Here is a 22,977-nt window from a genome sequence, read left to right on the forward strand (position 1 = left end):
CCCTTGTGGTAGCTCAGTGGTTACTATCACTGATCTCCCACATAGTGGACTTAGTCGACAGTGTATTTTTTAGGCTGTTCCTGTGGTTCCCCCAAATTCGCTTTAAATACGCTGTAATGATGCACACAGTAAAAAAAAAGGCATGTGTTAGAATCTTGTTAAGGCGAGAAGAATATTTATGGGTTTATTTACACTGTACTGAGTTAGCCGGTTTCCGCCGACAGTTGATCATCTTCTCATCTCAAAAATTAGTTTTTTCGTTTAGCGAAACAAACATATAGACCTCAGGCAAAGCAAAACAGGCAAAAGAGTACACTCAGTGATCTCTGAATTGTGACCACTTACCTAATACGGTGTTGGGCTACCGTTCGCCCGGATAACACCCGCTATTCGCCTAGACATTGACTACCCTAGATGTCTGAAAACGTCCGTAGGGATTTTTAGCCAATCTGCCTGCAAGGCTTTCCGCAGTGTCGGGAGAGATGACGGTTACGTGTATATATTCCTCACTTCCCGTTCCAAAACATCCGACGACTGTTCCATTATATTGAGTTCAGGTGAATTTGGAGGCTAGTCAAGATGGGTGATATCGTCATTGTGTTCCTCGAACCACTCATGCTCAGTGTGGGCCCGATGACACGGCTCATTATCGTAAGGTGTAAGGTGTATTTAGTGTCAGACGGCACCAGGGGTTTCCCCCATCTCCGTGTTGCTTTCATTGTGGGTGTACCAGTTCACTGGGAAATGCCAGAGATTTAAAACTGTGTGAGCTTTGTATCTGTGTGATGTCGTGTACCGTTGTTCATCTGGTCGTTTAGCCGCTGGACCCCTGCTGAGGCCCAACGTTGCCCCACCTTCGCCCCGTGGAGGCAGACCAGGAACCCAGTAGTTTTAGTTTCACTCTGGCAGGTCCTGCCACCTAATTTCCTGAGATTTCAGAGGCTAGGACCTAAAAAAAAAAAAAAACGCGCGCGCTCTTTTATATGCACGTACGTACAGACAGAGACATATATCCATCATCGTCGGTTTGATGATCGTTAGGTGAGGGGGATAATGCTTGCATAATAAAGGCCGAAAGAATGGGCGAACGGGAATTTTGACATAATCAAGTTTTTGTGTGTGGGATATTCGCTAGCATAAAGATAGAGTGGGTGGGAGACTGAAGGCTGGGGGGTTAAGGCAGAAATGTGGGGATGATAGAGTAGGCAACCCCAGAAGTCAGTGAGGCATGCCCATGCCTCACCAGGAGAAAGTAGGGGGCGCCGGGGGGACTGTCCCACCAGCGGCGCAGGGGAGGGGGTGGAAAGGCACCAGGCAAGGGAGCCCGGTGAGCTGAAGAACAGATGTTCTTTGGTTATAATGGTAGTGGGTTGTGGGCTGCGGCCATTTGGTTTCTGCTCGTCCTCCTCCTCGTGAACAGTGCCTGTGCATAATCCGAGAAGGCTTGATACTCCTCCTTTGTGTCTAGGAGGTGATGTTCTTGTCCCTGTGGTAAGTAGTGGATTCTGGTGAGTAAAACACCACGTAGGTCTTCATAGAGCCTGCAGTCATACATTAGGTGCTGCCAGCTCTCCAGCCCCCCGCAAGTGCAAGTTGGATCAACCTGAATCCCAAGTAGAGACAGTTTGGCATTAATAGCTCCGTGTCCAGTTAAGTGGTACGTTGCTTGTAGACCTGGGGAGAACCAGTTGGGTGAGGTTGGGTAGTTTCGTTCAATATTGGGTAGAAATTTCTTTGTGATCTCTCCCTTTTCAGAGTTGCTCCACCTTTCCTGCCATGCCTGCTGCAGGTGAGTTTGTATCCTCTTCTTTTCCACATTTCTGTTGCTGGTTAGGTCAATAGTGAACCCCAGAAGAGTCTGTGGGGTGCCTTTGTCTAGGTAATATAGTAGGCCGCGTTGTATGATTTCTAGGTCCAGCGGGAGAGTGCCTGCGAGCACTTGCAGGGCGTGGGTGCTCACCGTGCGGCAAGCGCGAGTGATGGGTTAGGAGGATGGATCTGTGAATTTGGTCCGTGATACGTCTGTTTACTGCTGTTGTAGTTTTTTGAAACCATGCACCGGATGCGTAGGTGACGATCGGAGTGAAGATAGCTTTGTAGAACAGTTTGAGGACTCGCTTTTTTAAGCCCCATTCTTTACGCGTGACCCTGGCAACCATGGCTGCGTAGCGTCTTATTTTTTTACGGAGATATTTCAGATGGTCCTGAAATGACAGTTTTTGGTCCAATATCACGCCTAGGTATTTCAGTTGGTTGGAGAATTTGATTGTTTCCTGCCCAATTTTTATTTGCGGAGGCCGCCTAAGATCAAGGCGTCCCTTTAGTAGGATGGAGTTTGTTTTTGTGGAGGATATTTTGAGTTGATTTCGGTTTGCCCATTCTTGGAGAGTGGTCAGGGCCCGATTTGCGAGGACCTCTAACGCAGCTCTTGAGTTTGCCTGTATCGTCAGAATGAGGTCGTCCGCAAATGCCTGAGATTGTACTTCATTGAGATCGATGTTAAGAAAGGTGTCCAAGACAATATTCCACAGTAGTGGGCCAAGGACCGAACCTTGAGGGCAGCCCCGATGGACATGCCTGGAGAGTGTGCCATAGGGGGCGGTGACTTTGATGGTTCTGTTGCTTAGGTAACTTTTGATTGTGTTATAGAGGTTTTCCGGCATGTTGGCTTCGCGCAACCTCGCCAGGACGCTCGGCCACCAAAGTGAGTCGAACGCCCCAGCGAAGTCCACGGCTATCACTAGGAAGTACTTTGTATTACATCTGTTTACCTTGGTCAGGAGGTGAGTTAAGGCATCCACGGCGGAGGTTCCCCGTCTGAAGCCGAATTGGTTTGCTGAGGCCAGGCCTGCCTCACCATAGTAATGTTGGATCCGTGTGTAAAGTAGTCGTTCAAATAGCTTACTGATAACTGTCAAAAGTGCAATGGGCCGATAGGAGTCCGGAAGGTGTGGTGGCTTTGTTGGATTCTTTAGGATGAGTTTAACGTTTGCCATCTTCCAGGAATTCGGGAAGATACCTTCTCTGAGACAGAGGTTATATAGGTTTAGTAGTAAGTTCGGAGCGTACTCTACCGTTTTTTTGATAATTTCGGGTTCCAGAAGGTCCGGTCCAGGGCATCTATTTCCCTTTATTAGGTCTGCTGCATTGCTGATCTCTTCCATGGTGAAAGGGTGCTCTTTTGTTGCCGTTTGATGAGTCTCGTTGGCCTGGCAAACTCGGCTCTGTTCTGTTGTCATTGTTTGTATCTCTGGATGAAAGGCAGCGTCAAGGATATTGTTGATGGTGTGTTCCCAAGTGATAGTCAAGTTTCCTTCAGGTGTTTTAGTGGCTTCAACTACTTCCCCTCTGGGAAGTTTGTTGGTGACGATCTTGTATACAAGTCCCCAAGGGTCCTTGTTTCCAGTGGTGGAGACCAGGCGCTCCCAGGATTGGTTTTTGCTTTCTCTAATTTGTGCTGTATAGGCGTTTCTCGCCTCTTTGTAGCTCTGTCGTAATGTTTCAATTTCCGCCATCGGCCAGGAGCGTCTGGCTCGCTGGAAGGCCTTTCTTCTTTCCTGTGCCTCCTTCCTGAGTCGCTGGAGGTTTTGATTCCACCAGGGCACTTTCCCTGGTGTTGGATTTTTCTTCCTGATGGCTGTGTCGCTGGCCTGTTTTATGATTTCAGTCGTTTTAATTTGGAGGATTCTTGGGTCCTCGATACGTTGGAGTTCTCTCTGTCGTTGTTGTATGCTATTCCGTAGGGTGGTCTGGAAGAGTTCCCAGTCTGCCTTTGCTATGGCATATCTACGGGCAGTTTGTCTGTTCACAGGTACTGTGGCCAGTGATTTTTTTAGACTGAACGTAATGGCGCGATGATCAGACGTTGTCCAGGCCTCACGGACGGTCCATTTGGAAATGTTGTTGGCAGCATTCTAGTTGCCATGGTAACGTCTATAGTGGCCTCCCATAATGTGTTGCAGAATGTAGGCAGATTGTTGGGTAAGTTTAGTACAGTTAATGTTGAGGTTGCCAGGAACTCTTCCAACTTGGTCCCGTTTCTGGTACCCTGTCTATCTGGGGTATGGCTGTGCCACATTGGCGACCGGCAGTTAACGTCTGCTCCCACGATGATTTTTGCATTTGGGAGCATATCACTAGCCAGACTTAGGTACCTTACTGCGAAGTCGATGTCCTCACCCGGACGGCAGTAAAGGGCTATGACATAAAACGCGCCCAAGGTCGTAGTGAGTTGGGCACATGCGGCCCAAGATGTGCATAGCTGAGTGATTTTGGTCACCGTTATATCTGGGTTTCTTACCAAAATCGCTGCCCATGGGGTGTCATCCCCCGTTTGGACTACTTTGTATGTTATGGGAAAGCCCCTGACAGCCTTCATATGTACATATGGTTCTTGTAATATTACTTCATCCATGTTTTCTTCTTCCGCCTTCTTGCGGATTTGGTCGGCGACCGCCTTGGCTCTATGTGCATTTATCTGCATGAATTTAACCTCTGTGATGTTATAATTTTTAGGATGTGTTCCCATAGTTGAGTCTTGATTGGAGTCTTGTGTGGGTTGTATGCCCAAATTTGCAGCACCTGTAGCATTTGGGCACAGTCACATATCGTCTTGGATGGACCCAGTTTCTGTCCAGGATAAAATGCAACGTGGCAGTGTGCGCATGGTCTCCTAAGAGCTGCCAGTAGACCAACGCCAGTGAAACGTTGGTCCATATGCATTAAGGATTCTAGTCCTTGCCAGCAAAACAAGTCCGCCACCATCCGTAATGGACGGGATCGTCACAATTTCGATGATCACTCAGTGCTTATGTAACTTAGGAATTTGCACAATTTCTAGATACAATACACTGACTTTTTATTTGCTTAGTAATACAATGTTCTGTGTCTCATTGCTTTGGTGCAAAAAAATATACTATATGATGCAGTATAGTATTGGGCACGCCATACACATTGATGAAATCGATCACTTCATTGGATATAGGCTATGATATAGCTTTGCATAAGAGACACCTCCAACCTTGACTCTATACACCGCTTGACTTTGCACATTATGGTTTAAGCTGCCGATGTGCCATAATGAAACCAGAAAATCATGTGCAGCACCTATCTCTACTGCCGCCACGTAGCACAGTGTCTCTCTATAAGGCGAAAAATGAATGGAATCCCCTTGAAGAATGGGTCGCAGACATTACCTAATCGATTTCAAATGGGGATTATTGTTGGGGCGATATTAGTGAGGGAGAGTATTTCCGACATGACGGCCTTTGTCCATTGTTCCCGTTCAGCTGTGTCTCGTGTGTATCAAGAGTGGACCGATCATAAAAGAACCACCAGCTACAGGTCCCGTGCAGGCCAGCTATGTGGCGTTGACCAAAGGATCTAGGGGAGGCTCCAACATGCTGTTAAGCGGAATATCCTTGCCGCATTGGAGCAGCTCATCATACAATACGGTAAAATACATCGTAGGGTCTTCCATCCAACTCATCGATCAGCGCCACACTGGAAACTCGTATAGGGGACCATATCCTCATTTTGTCATATGGAAAAATTCAGTTCGAATCCTGTCAGCGACTCGAGGAACTTTTATGGGCCTCTCTGATACCGTGACTTAGTTAATCGGTCTCAGGGGAGGACGACTATGCTTTTTCTCTTGGAAACTACCCCAGAGGTCTTATTCAGAAGTAGATAATAAAATAATTATGTTAAATAGAGCTTATATGGTTGGTAGATGGTTGGTAGCGGGCAAATATTTAATCACTGCCGATCATAATTTTATTTATTTTGTAGTTAAATTTTACAATTAACTTACCGTACAGCATTTTTTGTGAAGTTGTTAAAGTTATGAAGTGTTTCATCTCAATGATTGTAAACCTACGTATAGACATGCCTGTTAGACGGCACGATTTCAATTACCCTACCTGTATTTACAAATTGTTTCCCCGAATATGAAAATTCCATATACATAAAAGTAAATAATAATTGTCCCATTTAATCAAGCGTGTTTTTTTTTTTTTTTTTTTTTTTGACAGAAACCAAATGTATGTATGTAGTTATACTGATCCCGTTCATCATTACCGTTCATAGCGTATTTCGAATGTTTTCAAATTTACTTTCATACATTTGTTTGCTCTCCATTCGAAAGTTGCTTTCACGATAGCTGTGATTGTTTCCATGGGAACCTGATGCTGTGTCTTGATTCCGACAGAGAGCTGTATTTTGTTCTGTGAATGTCTCATCTTGTCAAAGTCTGTCTTACGACAGCTTGTCAAGTGTTTGGGCGACAACTTTTGTGAAGTGATATAAATATTCTAGTGGCCATTCCTTGGGGATATCTGTACAGTACGGGAGTCTTCTCCTTTGTTTCAAGTGATGTTTCGAGAATGTAGAAAGACACTAATCTCCTTCGCACTAGAATATGATACGAGACGGACAGAATAAACGAGAGAGAGAGAGAGAGAGAGAGAGAGAGAGAGAGAGAGATATCTATAAAGCAAGGACCTAAGAAGAGTTCTGTATATTTAATAATTTCCTTTGTATAGTGTATGGTAATTAAAAGGACTTAATAGAGCTGGTGTATTCAAAAACATTGCTTCAGAGACCTGTGTTTTAATTTTTACAGAATTATTTTAATTAATATGTGAGCCACGGTAAAATTTGCAAATTCTGAGTCCTGATATGTCTAGAGGAATTCGCCATTAAATTTTAACGTTTATAGTATTTGACAATAATACTTAACTGAGAAAAAAACTCAGATACTTAAAAAATACTAGAGGTTTTAAAATGGAAACGTCAAATTCAGCTTTTCTTATCATCCACCACTCCTAAAAAAAAAAAAAAAAAAAAGCCACGTTTTCGTGCGTAAGATGTTTCACAAGAAACATCTTACGCACGAAAGATGTTTCTTGTGAAAACATCTTTGACGAAAATGTGAAACGGAAACGATGCAAATTATGTCACTTCCTAAATGAAGCTAATGAAGTCACTAATGTTGATTTGGTAGAGCAAGTAGCTGGCGTGATTTGCACATTTCTGTTTCACATTTTCGTGACAAATTCGGTAGAGTAAGTAGCGGGCGTGAGCCCGCAACTTTACCGAATAAACGTTAGTGACTGCATTAGCGCCATTTCCATCTGACATTTTACCTCCTCCCCCACAGCCATGCCGAGCTACTCCCACATGCTTCTTAATAATCGTACAAAACCAACCGTCGACCCCTTCCCATGCGGTAGTGAACCTGATGGTATGGTAGTTTCGTCACTGAGAAAACCGATCCTACTATTGACAAATCATGGCCAGCCGTAGGTATCCAGAATAGCTGTATTGTGGCGATAGAAGTACTCACAATACTAAATTACTTTCAGCGAATCAAATTATCATCAAAACGGTTAATTGATAAGTCAGTCATGTCGAAGTGGCCAGTGAGAAAGCGTATTTTTTCAATTTGCTATTTAAAGAGATGATTTGGATACATTGTGTTAAATCATTCTATTTTTAAGCATGCGAATGTATAGTAACCAATATTTTATATATATATATATATATATATATATATATATATATATATATTAATAGCCTTAGCAAAATTTTCAAAACCTCATTTGCAGACTTACACGTAACTTATTCAGCTGTTTTTATATAAATATACCCAAAAATAGCATAAATTAAATTTCTTAACTAAAAAATGATTTGAAAAAATTTCGAAAGTTATTTATTGCAGTGAACTCTCATTATTAGAGGACATCCATTCCTATGTAGGTTATTCGCTTTGTTAAATACAGAAAAAAAGGTTTGTTATGATGTGAGTTGATCTTGTGAATTCTGCCCTCTATAAAGAATTTATCGAAGCTACCCTCATTTATACGACTGAAATTTAAATATTGCAAGGGGATGAATCAGATTGGTCCACTTGATATCGATGGTCCGACTCTTAATGATCCTGCTCAGATAGAAAACAAACTGAATGAAGATTTTGCATCTACATTCACACATGAGGAGTTAAGGAGGGAAAATGCCAGACGTTTATCAAAATGTAAAAGGGTGCGTAATGATTTTGTAATAACTGAGAGAAAAGTGGAGTAGAAATTGTTGAAGTTAAACATAAGAATGGCACCTGGAGTGGATGGGATCTATCCAACTATATTAAAGGAGGCAGCAAAGGAACTAAGCAGACCCTTGGAGAGCATCCTTGGACTCAGGAGAAGTCCCGACGGACTGGAGATGTGCAAATGTATCCCCAATTCACAAAGGTGAATCGAAGGGTGACACGAGTAATTACAGACCAGTTAGTTTAATTTCTGTCCCGGGTAAAATAATGGGGTCACTGGTTAAAGATGCATTGCAAGATCATCTAGACAAGACTGCAGCAATAATTCAGACACAGCATGGGTTTGTTTGTTAAGGGAAAGTCTTGTCTGACAAATTTGATTGGATACTATGATGTGGTTACAAAGGAACTGGATGCAAAAAATAATTTTGATATCATATACTTGGATTTCAGGAAAGCTTTTGACACTGTTGCACATGCAAGGCTACTATACAAATTGGAGCAGAATGGTATTAAGGGTAAGTTGCTACAGTGGATAAAAGAATGGTTGAGTGGGAAAAGACAGAGGGTGGTAATCAATGGACGCTGCTCTCCGTGGACTAATGTTATTAATGGAGTTCCTCAGGGTTCGTTGTTGCGCCTACTGTTGTTTTGTATATTTATCAACGATATTTATGAAGGTATATCAGGCTTAGTGTCGAAGTTTGTAGATGATGCAAAGGTTGTCAGGGTTGTTAATGACAGTAATGGCAGTGTACTACTGCAACAGGATCTAGAAAATTTGGGCAAATGGGCTAAGAAGTCAAAAATGCAAAGTATTGTATATGGGTAGAAGTAACCCCAGAGGAACGTACCAATTGTGTAGTACTACACTTAGGGTTGCAGAAAATGAAAAAGACCTGGGAGTAATTGTGCAGTCAGATATGAAATTTTCAGAACAATGCAGGCAGGATGCAAGAGCAGGTCATGGGGTTTTGTCAATGATATACAGGAATTTTGCTTGCAGGGAAAAGGAGGTGATTATCCCTTTGTATAAGGCAATGGTCAGACCACGTCTTGAGTACTGCGTACAGGTCTGAAGGCCCCATTTTAGGAAGGATGTAGATTTGCTTGAGCGTGTATAGAGAAGAGCAACAAGATTGGTGAGGGGAATGAAGGGATCGTCTTACCAAGAGAGGCTTAAGTTCTGCAAATTGCAGAGGCTGGAGACTAGGCACTTTCGAGGTATTAGTATTAGTATTAGTAACGGCCGTATGGTGCAAGAAAGCCTATGGCTTATGCTGCACCAGCCAAAAAAAAAAAAAAAAAAAATCCGAACAAAACAATGATAAAAACAAAAATTAAATAAATAAATAATAATAATTAATAAATAAATAAAAATAATAAAATGAAATTAAAAATTAAATAAAAAGGAAATTAATCCTATCATCCTATGCGCTTCCCTTACCCGAAAGTACTATCCAGATGACCTTTGAATTTCCCCAAACTGTCGGCCTCTACCACCCATGAAGGCAACTTATTCCAGTAATTTATAACTCGCTGGCTAAAATAAAACTTCCTGCAGTCCAATCTAAACATTTCCCCCCGTAACTTGAATTTATGTCCCCTAGTTCTAGCATCATTTATAATCTTGAAAATTTTGTCCTCATTCATTTTACTGATGCCTCTCAGAGCCTTAAACACCTCAATCAAATCTCCTCTAAGGTGTCTAGTTTCCAAACTCTGCAACCCACATATTCGAAGTCTTTCTTCATAAGGACGCCCTTTTGCCGATCTCACCAGGCGAGTTACCCTTCTTTGCACCCTTTCAAGAAGCTCGATGTCTTTCTTTAGGTGCGGTCTCCATACTTGAACACAGTATTCCAAGTGTGGTCTAACATAGGCCTTATATAATGGGATTATCACGTCCCTATCTCTACTTGCAAAAGTTCGATAGATCATCGATAGGACACCATGGGCCTTCCTTGCAACCTGTTTACAATGCTCAGAGAATTTCATGTCTGACCGTATCGTAACACCCAAGTCCCTTTCCTCCAGTACTGGGTTTAGTTGAACTCCACCAAGTGAATAAGTTATTTTGGGATTACTGTTTCCCAGGTGTAATACCTTACACTTTGTTGGATTAAAGCACAGCTGCCATTTTTCTGACCATTCCTGAAGTCTATCTAGGTCTCTCTGAAGAAGCTCAGCTTGACAGTGATCATTAACTACTCTACCAATTTTAACATCATCTGCAAATTTAGACATCACGCCCTCTATCCCTTCATCAATGTCGTTTATGAAAATTAAAAACAACAGTGGTCCTAATACTGATCCTTGGGGAACCCCACTTCTTACATCAACCCAATCTGAGGAATAGCCATTTATCACAACCCTCTGCCTCCTGCCCTGAAGCCATCCTTCTATCCATCTAAGGATTTTCCCAGTGATTCCAACCTGTTCCAGCTTATAAAGCAACCGCTCATGTGGGACTGAGTCAAAAGCTTTGCTGAAATCTAAATAAACAATGTCGAAATTATTCCCTAAATCCAGCTCGTGAGTGACCCTTTCGAAATAGCGAACCAGATTTGTTAAACATGATTTTCCCTTTACAAAACCATGCTGAGTATCCTTGAGAATTTCAATTCTATCCAAATGATCCTGAATTCCACCCTTGATCAATGCCTCCATGATTTTCCCTACTACTGAAGTCAGACTGACAGGTCGATAATTTCCCACTTCACTTTTAGAGCCACCCTTATGTATGGGAGATACATTTGCACTTTTCCAATCCAAGGGAATCTCCCCAGAGTCTAGTGATGCTCGCATAACCATCCTCAGTGGTTCAATGCACTCGCTTGCCGCCTCTCTCAAGATTATAGGGTATATTCCATCAACTCCAGGAGCCTTACTAGTCTGTAGGCTTGAAAGTTTTTTCATTAAATAATCTTTAATGAAAAAACTTTCTGAGGTGATCTGATTGAGGTGTATAAGGCCTTGAATGTGTTGAACACGCTGAATTCTGATGTGATTCTTCCACTTGTTCAGATTACGAACCTAAGGGGGCATAAATTCAAATTGAGGAAAGACAGTTGTAAAACAGATGTGCGAAAATTTGCCTTTAGCCAGCGATTGGTTAATTGCTGGAACAAACTTCCATCTGTCGTTGTGGAAGTTGATAGCTTAAATAAATTCAAGGAGGAACTAGACAAACGTTTAGAGGAAATGGTTGTGTGAATTTTTATTTATTTATTTAGTTTATTTATTATTATTATGATTTTATTTTTTTATTTTTTGGCTGATGCTACATGAGCTCATACGCTTGCTTTCTTGCATCACATTCCTCTATTACTATTACTATATCCTGAGTGGGTTGAGAAAGCCGATCGCAAAGATCCTAAGTGACAATCGTGCTACAACAGAAAAGAAATGACCCCATCAACTTAACCTAGTCCTCCTGTAAATAAGATGTACTGCCACAGTGTCTTATTGGATTTGTAAATACAGAATATATTAGTGTTGGCAACTGTAATGATGAAATCATTTTATCAAATAACGGTTAAATCACTCACAGAGAACGTTATAACTGGGAATGAGGCTTCCTCTTTTCATAAGCTGAAAGGTGTGAGAATCAATTGAGCCATTGCCTTTAAGTGGAAATGAGTTAATTAAGCATTTCTACGACTGCCGGTTTGGCCTGCTTCCCGAAGTCATGAAATGTGCTTCGTTGAATAAAAGGTGTAACGTTTTCACATTAAATAAATAACAATAAATACATAAAACAATAATAAAATCCTTCCCAAATGGGCTAAAAAAAAGTGGCGAAAGTAGCATATACATTTAAACTGAAATGTTATACACCGAGCTCATCCTTCCACAATACATATTGGAGATTATATCTTATCTATTGATACCTTGTTTTTTTCGTCATTTATTCCTTCTAATAATGCTGTATATTTATGTACTGGCTATTTTAGCAGGAGAGAAGAACAAAATGGGGAAGCTCTCATCTAAGAAAAACATTCAGAAGAAAGGGCAAACAACCAACTAATAGCCATCGTTTATTTTTAGTGACTATTCTGCTTAACCGTAAACCTAATCGTCATTTTTGCAGGTCTTATTTTATTTTTTTGGAAATAAAATTATGCTTCAAACGAAAGGAAATCAAATAAAAATTATTCAGATCGTCATATAATTATATAGATTTCTCACGCTGTTGTCTTTTTACAATATCTGTGTTTCAAGTAGATATCAGCAGTGTCCATCCAGATTTTATGAAAACCTTGAGGTATGACGTCAGATGGGAAGGGCTGATAATATGGCTGAAATATCTCGAGTACAGTATTAAACAAATAGTAACTTAACTGCAGCTTCATATTTGAAGTTAGAATTATCACTCGTCTAGTGGCCTAAGTAAATTGATTATGCTTAAGATAATTGTTGTACGAGTCATGAAATGTGCTCGTATGTAGAACGATGAGTACGCAAAGTCTCACATAGTTTTTAAGTAACACTTAAAAGTGTTACTTAAAAAAGTTAGTTTTTTAGTTTTTAAGTAACACTTTAACATATCGTAACTTTTTTCGTTGTTTCATTTGTTAGCCATATATTTTGTGCCTTCCCAATGCAACCCATTTCCGGTTCTGTGTTATCGCTATTTATAAATATCTATTGTATACGCAGTGCAAATAATATTAAACTTTGAGCACTCCACAGGAGAAAAAAAAAAAAAGCAGCTCAAATAACTGCAAGGGACAATTGAGAACGTGCATTGCGAAGAATGCCAAACCTGCGGCACCTTTGAAACTTCAGGACACTAAGGCAGCAATAACGAATCATGGTCGTTTTCCATGGATCTTATCGCTTCCATTTCCTTTGCAGAGGCGGAGTGGGGGGAAAGGGAAGGAGAAGAAAATTCGCAAATAGAGCTGCCCAAAAGTGCTTGCTATTGGCGATTACACACTCTTTTACAGCTACCCAGAAGTGTCATCTGTCTTGAAAACTGATCAAACTTTTTTTTTTTTTTTTCTTTAAATAAATGTAGTCAGTCAGTTCATTTTGACAACTTTTACATTGTGCATTCATCTTTTTTTTCCTCCTCTGGTCTGCATTTAGCCGGTCCCAGAAGGCCTGATTTTCTCTCGCTACTTTTAGATACATTTGTAAAAGTGCATTATTTTCAGCATCTTTGTTCACATGTAACAACTTGATTCCCAATGATAAAATTTCATCAACTTTTGTATTCTATTTGACTCTTTCGGACATTTGTCGAACCATTATGAATTTCAAATTGGAGAAATAAAAATCCGATAGTTTTAATACATAATAATAATAATAATAAATAAACAAAGATCACTTTATTCTAATAATGAAAACTTCGACATGGATAGCAGGCTAGAAGGGGGTGTATACATAAATAATAGTAATATATGCAATACATTATATATGTCTATGTATATATATATATATATAGATTTCCTACATATTACATCGATATAAACATTTTGAGTCCATTACATTAATATAGTCGCATTTCATACATATTCCACTATGTTAATAAATACTATACAAACCTGATATCATAGTACTGGCTGTCCATTGTTTTCAGGGAACGAAAAACTTCAGTTCATGGTTGCAGTTATATTTAGTATCAGACAAACACCAGATAGATGTCATTAGTTTATTCTTTCTTCATGGTTATGTCATAAAGGAATATAATGGTACGTCTCTGCTACTGTTTCCTATAAGTTGTGTTATTGCAAAAATAATCTAAAGTAATATTTAGCTTATTAAATATATCCAGTGTATTTAATGGAAAATTTTCCGTTGAGGCACTCCATGTTTATTAGGAACTCCTCACGGGCGGGCATAAGTCAATTTGTCTTCTCATTTCTCTTCATGGTCCATGAATGATATTTTCAAGTGATGGAGCATCTGTAATCTTTGTAATCATTTCAGATAGCACTCTGATGTTTTGGTAAGTGATCCTCGCTCTCCAATAGATCAGATTCAAGTTGGAGAACCGGACGGCTCCAGATATTGTAAATGGTTTCCCTGTCACTCTGTTCATCCACCTTATCAGCCAATATTCCAGACTCATGAACTTTCGGACATAAATGTCCAAATGGTCGGTGCATACATGGATATGGGGGACAACACAAGACTCCATGTACCGTATGCAGAGATCACGATTTCTGACGCCAACAAGCTCTTGCCTGACCCCCACACATCTCAACATTCATTTTAGCTTTGGTCTTGGCAAAGTGTTTTTTGAATGTAACATCCTCATCCCATGTAAGACCTAGGAATGTATGATAGTCAGTTTTAGTAATAGTCGTGCCATTAATGCGTATTGTCCCATAATATTTATTTTTCCGTTGCGTGAAAGACATTTGTGCAGTTTTCTCAGGGTTATTACTCACTCGAGTAGACTGCAGCTAATCTTCAAGGTCTCTGAGGTCTTTGGTAGTTTTATCTCTAACTTCTAAGATATTCTCACAGATCTTTTGATTCAGTAAAGTACTTAAAGTGGTTCGTTTATGACGAAACTTGGGGCGTTTTGCCAAAAATGGTTTTAGCAATGCTGCAAATAGTAATGGAGATAGTACTCGTCTTGGTACTACCTCTCCTTCTATAGTGGGTGTAATTGTGGTTGAGATTTTTGATTTCCAGTTTTCTGCATTTTGCCTTATTTATTTATCTGTTATTATTTTTGGAAAGATATATCAGATTATACTCAATTTCTTTAAATTTCAAAACGCATGTATTTAGAATGTGGCATAAAAAGGAATTACAAAAATATTAATGTAAGAAAATGATAGAACTCGCCTGAAATGTAATGCAATGTACATATTATCTAAATTATTTAGCATTGCCAGAGACAGTGCATCTTCACTGTATTTATAAAATGCTTAACTTAAACATGCCCATGACCTGCGAAAGTAATATATAATTTTTTTTATAAGGATGCATTATGCATGCATAAAAACATATTATAAAACGTTCTTAAAATTTTTTCATGCAGGAAGAATAAAAAAAATGACTTACGAAGTTTCGTTATTCTCAAATATGATCTCCCCTTCAAATCTTTCATAATCCTTAGCTTCTTTTGCAGTGCCCTCTATTGTCCTGAAGGGTAATATAACCTTTCCTCTGGCACCACTATACCTGTTTACTTTGAGACGAAATTCTCCTATAGACTCGGGAATTTCACTTTCTGCCGTATCGAAGGTGAAGATGCCGGAGTGATCATCGTCCAGAATCATGACCGTTGCGATGGACGGGGTGGCCAGCTTCACCGCTGGCAGACCGACTGCCATATCTGATGGCGTCACATACTGGGGGTTGTTAAGCCTAACGTAAAAATGTTCGTCTTCTTCGAAAACCTCGTCGTCGATAACGGTGATGAAGATTTCTTTTTGCGTTTCACCAGGTCGAAATATGAGAGTGCCTTCGCTCTTTTCGTAGTCCGAACCAGCATTCGCGGTACCATCCTCTGTGACATAGTCAACGGCAACAGACGCAGTCAGCTCTCCCTCACAAGCGACAGTAACACCAAATTTTCCCACGTTTTCCATGACAGTGTAATGACCAGGATCGAAAAACAGCGTAATGGCGTTATCTTTTGGTACTTTCTTTTCCTCATCTTCTTTCTTCTCTGTCTTCTCAAGCTTTCGTTTCATCAGATTGGTTCCTCCCATCAATTTGCGTGTGGCTTGGATACGATAGAAAGCTCTACTTTTGGGCCCACGATTCAAAATCTCCTCTCTGGCCATCATTTCAATGTCTTCCATGTTAGCATCTGGATGTTTTCTCCTGAGCTCCCGCAGTATCTGAATGTATTCCATCCTGTGTTCTTCAAACTCTCTAATCTCGTCGTTTGATTCCTCATCGAAGACCTTTAGCCCTCCGTCGGGGATATGATTTGACTTAGCTGCACCCATTTCTAAATCAATGTCTCCTTCTCCTCCAACGATCACTCCCCGTTTGTTCATTCGATATTTCTTGGAGAGATACTTGTAGATCAGAAGACGTCTGTCGGCTATATAGGCAGTTAAAACCGTCATGGGAAAGAAGAAGAAGGTTAGCAACCCTTCCCACACATCAATGACCCCGTAAGATGACCATGTTAGGATCAAATAGAGCCAGATGTAAGCGAAAACACTCCAAGTCATTGTGACGAAAAATACCCGAAGGTGCTTGATCCTTCTATTCTCACTCGAGGGCACTGACCACACGCAGATCGCAATGATTACAAACATATTAAAAGCTGCACTACCCACAATAGTACCAGGTCCCAACTCACCTGCTTCGAAATTTTGGGCATACACCTCAATTACTGACAGTAGAATTTCTGGTGCCGATGATCCCAGTGCCATTAAGGTCAAATTGGAAACTGTTTCGTTCCATATCCGTACGCTGATCGTCTGTGTCTCCCCGTTCGGTTTTTTGATCACCATTTCTTTTTCCTTCGATGTGATGACCTCGATGGCAGCCATGAAACGATCGGCAACGATAGATACTCCAACAAACATGTACACCAGTGCCACGAAGTAGACAAGTCCTCTCGCAAAGATATCACCTCCACTGAGGTTGTCATCTGGCAGCCACCGAGGTAGAATAAGGCCATCTTTACACTTGGTCGAATTGTCTGCTTCTACTGAAGGCGCCGCCGAAGCCAGAACTATAACACAAGCCAATACTTGACCTCTACTCCAGCGTTTACCACCCTTGGTCATCATATTTACTTAGTTTTAATTTGCCGCTGTGCGGCAGAAGTGTCGATGGCACGAATGTAAAGTGCCTATTTCTAATAAAACAAACGGGCTTTTGTCGATGAATTGGAGAGACACGAACACACACAGCTACCTCCAGCGCTGTTTCCTAGCCATGTGAGAAGACGATTCGTAGTCCATTAAGGATTGGTGATACCAGCCTCGAGTACTTGAGACAGATAATGGGTGCCTAAAAAATAGAAAAAAGAAGCGTAACTGTCAGAGTTGCTGCATAAAGTACTAATCTTTCATTGCTACACAGACTTAAGTCTGCATGAAGAAAAATCATTTACTCTCTCAGATAACACACTCTTGATAACAAAGAATATATAGCAAGTGGGAGGACCATTTCAGGTGGGGGCAGAGTACCGATACAAAGGTAAGGCTTTTCTTAGCGTATACACTACCATTGTGTCGATGCTTGTGACGTTTACTACTAGAGGCGCATTTCCCTTTGAGAATCACGTACCTTGCCCCTACCCAGTGACCTTAGCAAAGCTGAGTTTATTATATGTAACTTACTTTCGTCAACATTACACTCTTAATCTCCTCCCCTTCCTTTTTTCCCCCAGTTCTCCTTGCCGTCAGGAGCTCTCATTACTAATGCCATGCTTCTTTCAGCGAGTTTGTCTACGATATCTCTATTAATAGCTGGAGTATATAAATATTGCCTTTTCTTTTAATGTGTATATTTATTCTTGAACGGAAATCTACTTTTTTTTTTAGTTTTTATAAGTTTCAATAAGAGAAATTCAGCAAAATAAAAATATTTGAAGGGTTTTATTATTATTTTTAACTCAATCGTCATTCACGTCAAACTGAAATATTCCAGAGAACAGAGCAAATATTATATTTATACTCTATTTTTTCCTTCAAATATGAACGGAATATCCAACAAAAAAATAATTAAATGAAAAAGTATAGAAAATATATGAAAACTAATTACACTAACCTAATGAGTTTCCTCACAGTTCATTAGTAAGGTTAATTTTCATTTGAGCACCAGCCAGCAGATGAACGAATTTTAAATGGATCGTTGATGACGATCTTAAATAGCAGATACTGTATTCCTTTTTCAAGGTAAGCAGATTAGTTTAATGAAAACTTTAGTTAGCTGCTGCTAACGTTGTCCATAAAGGTTATGGCAATATTTTAATTATCTGGTATGCGTTATAAAATGAATCGGAATTGCTAAGACAAAATAACGATCAAAGATTTCCATCGAAAAAATATTCCGAATTGATATCTATGATTAAAACGCTGCTGTTATTTTTCGATAGAGCAAGTAAGGCAACGAGGCAGCAATGAATTATCTGTAAATGTTGTGTATTCCACGGCATATTTTTATTTTATTTTATTTATTTATTATTATTTTATTTATTTATTTATTTTTATTATTATTTTTTTTTTTTTTTTTGTTCGATGAAACGAACTTCCCCGTGAAATCCGTGCAATCCTGTCCGAAACCGACTTAGAGGAAAAGTATATTTGATAAGCATTTACTATTAGTTTCGGGAATAGCCACAAGTCTGTCTGCATTATATCGATAAAGTTTGTGAAGTGTTAAGGAATAAGAATGTGGTAATAGGGATTGATACAAATGCAAACTCGGTATTATGGTTAGTACTGTTAAACATAATAGAAGAGTACAATTTAAAGATTGTTTTTATGGGAATGGACTGAAATTTTTAAATAAGTTAGACCTGTTAAGTACCTCTGCACTTGGAGAATCGCATATTGATATAACAGTGTGTTGTAGTTTTGTGATAACTAGAGTAAAGAATTGGAGAGTGGTGGATGGATGTATAGTCTTCTAGTGACAACAGAGTTAGCCGAGATGAAATTGAACAGTTTCAAAGAAGGGTTAGAGAGGATGATGCAGATATATTTGTAGTAAGTACCATTAATTGGAGTAATTCTAAATAATAAGAAGAAATTTAAGTTTTAGAAAATGAACAAAAATGGAACAGCAGCTTAGCCGCCGATAGGACTAAATTTTTGCATTTTATTTTGCTTGAGGCTTCGTTGTTGTAGCGTTTTATAAGTTGCGTGTGTTCTGTGGTCAATATGATTGTTGTTGGACGAAAATACCGAGTTTCCGGAAGGATTGCTGTGCTGCCCTCGCCTGATACCGACTAACTTTTTTTTTATGGCAGTGCTCATTGCCATCACTTAAAATAAAGTACAAAATGCATGAAGAGGTGCATTACTTTGTGTAATGCTAACACTAACAATACATGAACATCAGCTTTCACAAAAAAAAAAAAAAAAAAAAAATTCCTTAGCCAAAAATGCCACTATATCTCATTTACAGGAGAAGCTTAACATACCCAGTGCATAATTATGTATGTTTTATTTAGTGTACAACCGTTTATGGTAGTATGATCGTTACGCTACTTTCCTTTCAAAGCTGTGTTCAGTTCTCGTAGCTAAACTTAAATGATTTATTTCGGGTGATAACGACAACTTCTAAACAGCTTTTCAAACTGTGCCCATGTCAGTAGGTCTCGAACGTGGTCTTTGTTCCTGACAGCCAAGGTTTTCATCTCATAACACAAGCTAACTGACTGTAGAATACGAAACAAATTAGAGATGTAATAGAACGTGTGAACTCCTCTGATCTTATGTTGTCCTGGAGTATAAACAGAATATTTATTTTTATTTGTATTATCTTCTTGGAGACGGCTCGAAAAACAGCTGAAATTTTCAAAAAGAGCATAATGGAAGTAGGGCTAATTTGGTCGCGGGAGGGGATATATATTTCACGCCTTACAAATACCAACACAACAGTTTTTGTACAAAAAACAGAAGCATAGCATCCCTAGACAAATCAAGGGCCGTCTAGGATTTGCCTTTTGGTGAAACGTATTGTTACCGAAAACAACCCCCACCCAAGAATTAAATAAGTGTTGCTTCGGGCTCGAAGAGGAGTTAATCCGCGCTTGACAATCTTTATAATTTTGTCTTGAATCCGCAAATTTATAAATCTGACATACAATTTTCAACTATAGACTAGAAAAAAAGCACAGAGTTGATATGAGATTTGGCAGAGTAAAGAAAATTGTATTGACAGTCTATAGTGAATCCCATATGCCTCTGCATCTTTGATCAGGATGTCAGAATTAACACATGGTCAGACACTTCCAGAATTCAGAGTGTAAAGCAAGAAGTTGTTCGGATTACCGAATTCTACATTTGCCACCATTTAAATATTTAAGAGTTCATCAAATTACGTCATACTTAGCTATCTCTAGAAAAGCTTCAGCAATATAGGGCATCAACTCCTCATGACTTTTAGGTCATTTTTCTTAGGTCATTTTTCACACAGTCGGTACAATCTCCTAATTGATATCGTGCCAGCAACTCTACAGAGGAAGTTGACATTATATCATCATCTCTCTTGCTTGTTTTATGTAATCAGGGAAGAAAATGGGGGTATGCGGGGATATGTTATACCTTAGTTCTGACAAGAAAAAAAAAAAAAAAATCAAAAAACGTATTCTATATGTGCAGATAATTTTTTCGTTATATTTCCAGTTCCAAAATTCAATTTCCACCAGTCTATAATTCCTTATCTCTATCTGCATTTTCTCATTCGTTTCCGTACCTTGCATTGAGAAAGACTTGATGGATTCTTAGTTTGAAATACATGCGTTATTCAACACATTATACCGGACTAACGTGCTTCTACGTAGTCACTTCAGCGTAAACACTATGCATTATTATTATTATACTGTTGAATTTCTCTTTGCTGTTCCTCTGACTTGAGAGATATTTCCCCCTACCTCTTTCTTTTATATATCTCCATCCCGTTTCAAATATTTGGATCACTACTGACATCTATGCTTAATCTTCAAATAGGCCTCTGGGGTTGGGAATATTCATATTAACTGCACAATCCTACACCAACCGTTATTAAATAAAATAAATAAATAGCGTTGTGTTATATTAAAATAATAATGATGCAAATAAATGAAATAAATAGAATGATATAATTTATTTATTGCTTGCAGTTTAAAATTTCATATTTTATTGTACTGAGTTACCTTTTTATCAGTTTTATCCGGTGGAATTACAGTATATCATTCTATTTATTTCATTTATTTGCATCATTATTATTTTAATGTAACACAACGCTATTTATTTATTTTATTTAATAACGATTGGTGTAGGATTGTGCAATTATTATGGACATCTATGCTTCTTTTCTTTTTTTACTTTCTTTTTATCAAATTGCTCATTTAATGATTGCTAACTGTTTTGTGAATTATTGTGCTAAATGAGTAGATATATTTCCTATTTTCTCCAATAATCGCACTATTTTATTTAATCTTTTATCCAATAAATAGTTAAAATGTTATGCAATATCAAAGTCTGTAATGTTTACATCAATGTATTTCTTCTTAATATTTCTTAACAATCTCATCACATTATTTATAACATAAAAGTAAGGAGGCGGTTCTGAAATTTTATTTCCTCAGCTTTCGTGTATTACCTCCTATCTGCCACATTAAGTCGATGACAGAGGATTAAGTCTGTCGACACATTTTATGACCCAGTCCGTTTTTGTAGCTTATAATCATTCATCTTATTTAACTAGTATGTTAGAGTAATCTTTAACTGTAGAGTCGCTTATGACAACTCCCTATTTCTCTATTAGCTTCTTAAAAAAGGAAAATTCAACTGTGATGCGTAATGAGTTGTGTATTTAATAGTTTAGTCCAAATTATAAAATTAATTTGTCATAGTTATCTTCTCCGGTTATGGATATAAAAATTACAGATGTTGACAACTTTCTCCAAAAAAAAAAAAAAAAAATTAGAAATAAACATCAGTCAAGTGGGATTGTCTTAAGAACCTGAAGATTTCCTTTAACTAAAGCGTACTTTTTTTTTGTTCATATTCCGACGATTCGACTAAAATCGTTGGCATGGTGAGCCTTCTTGGATGCCCTCGTCTCTGCATTACCAGCGTCAACTATTACCGAAAACCCGAAACCGCCAATTAACTCATTATAGTCAAGTCCTGTCATTTATCCATATCGTATTACAGTGCTTGCGATGAGTTCTAGGTGAATCGAAGAAAGAGCATTAGAAATGTCTCTGCAGGGATTATTTTCTCATTATCTTGCTGTAGTTCTTTCAACGTTCGGTCCAGTAATGGAGAAAACATTCAAGAAGACGACATTTATTTGAGCTACCATGCCTTATCGAAGCATTAAAAAAGTAACCCAATATCTTAATATTCCAACGCCGCAGAGCACATCTGTTTATTCTTTTCTCTGTACAAATTTATAAGTTTTCTTTCCGCTTAGTGAGTTATAACTCTTTCTTATCGGATGCTGCTACGATCAATCTTTCCATACTTTAAATGTACCGAAGGCGTTTTAGCAAACTTGAAAGAAAGAGACATTATTTGTCTTTGTCCCGGATAGACTAACTATTCTTTCCACTAATTTTCTTATTTTATTTCAGCCCTTCCTTACATCTTTCTAATACATATGCAATTAGAATTTCTGTTCCACTTTTTTCTTTGTGAAATAAAGTTTATATATTTAAGCATGTAGTTTTTTTTTTTTTTTTTTCGGTAAAATCCAGACTTTAGAATCTATACATTCAGAAAATGTTTCATACAAAAATATTAATTTTATTAATTTATGATATAAGAATCAACACGATTAAGCGGTTTATAAGTTATAGACTAGAAGACCCATACGCTTACTTAGTGAGGTAATTGTGCTTCTGATGTTTGTGGCATTAAACAGGACAACAGTGACGAAATGTGCGTTTTCGAAATTCAATATTGTTCATATGGGAACTAAGCAGAGGACGAAGTGGTGTGTGTGTGTGTGTGTGTGTGTGTGTGTGTGTGTGTGTGTGTGTGTGTGTGTGTGTGTGTGTGTGTGTGTGAGGTTAAACAGCTGGATGGACCATTTATTTTTACGAGTATAGCAAAAACAAAATACATAAAGAAATTCAGGCAATACTCTGGAGAAAAGATACTACTCACAATCCCAAGAGGAGACAGCTTCTTTACAAGAAACTCAGACTGTTGTGATTATTTATGTTTTGTTGATGTAGGAGAACTAGAATATACTATGAGAACTTTTCTTTCGTTATATATTTGTGGTAGCTTTCTACAGTCGGTGTTTACGAGTTTAATAATAACTTAATTAAG

At 38.8% G+C, this 22,977-nt stretch overlaps 1 protein-coding gene across 4 annotated transcripts in view; it reads right to left on the reverse strand.

Moving 5' to 3' along the window:
* Nucleotides 1–22,977, reverse strand: part of LOC150084880 (sodium/calcium exchanger 3-like) — a 533,436-nt gene that overhangs the window by 328,162 nt on the left and 182,297 nt on the right. For all 4 annotated transcript variants that reach the window (XM_090376677.1, XM_090376676.1, XM_090376678.1 and 1 more), the window contains exon 2: nucleotides 15,074–16,990. In XM_090376677.1, the coding sequence (XP_090232803.1) occupies nucleotides 15,074–16,767 (1,694 nt within the window). In that variant the 5' untranslated portion in view covers nucleotides 16,768–16,990. The remainder of the gene's footprint in view (nucleotides 1–15,073; nucleotides 16,991–22,977) is intronic.

Source organism: Mastigoproctus giganteus, chromosome 6 (assembly GCF_048544385.1).
Source record: "Mastigoproctus giganteus isolate SK-2022 chromosome 6, ASM4854438v1, whole genome shotgun sequence".
In the NCBI taxonomy this organism is placed as follows: domain Eukaryota; kingdom Metazoa; phylum Arthropoda; class Arachnida; order Uropygi; family Thelyphonidae; genus Mastigoproctus; species Mastigoproctus giganteus.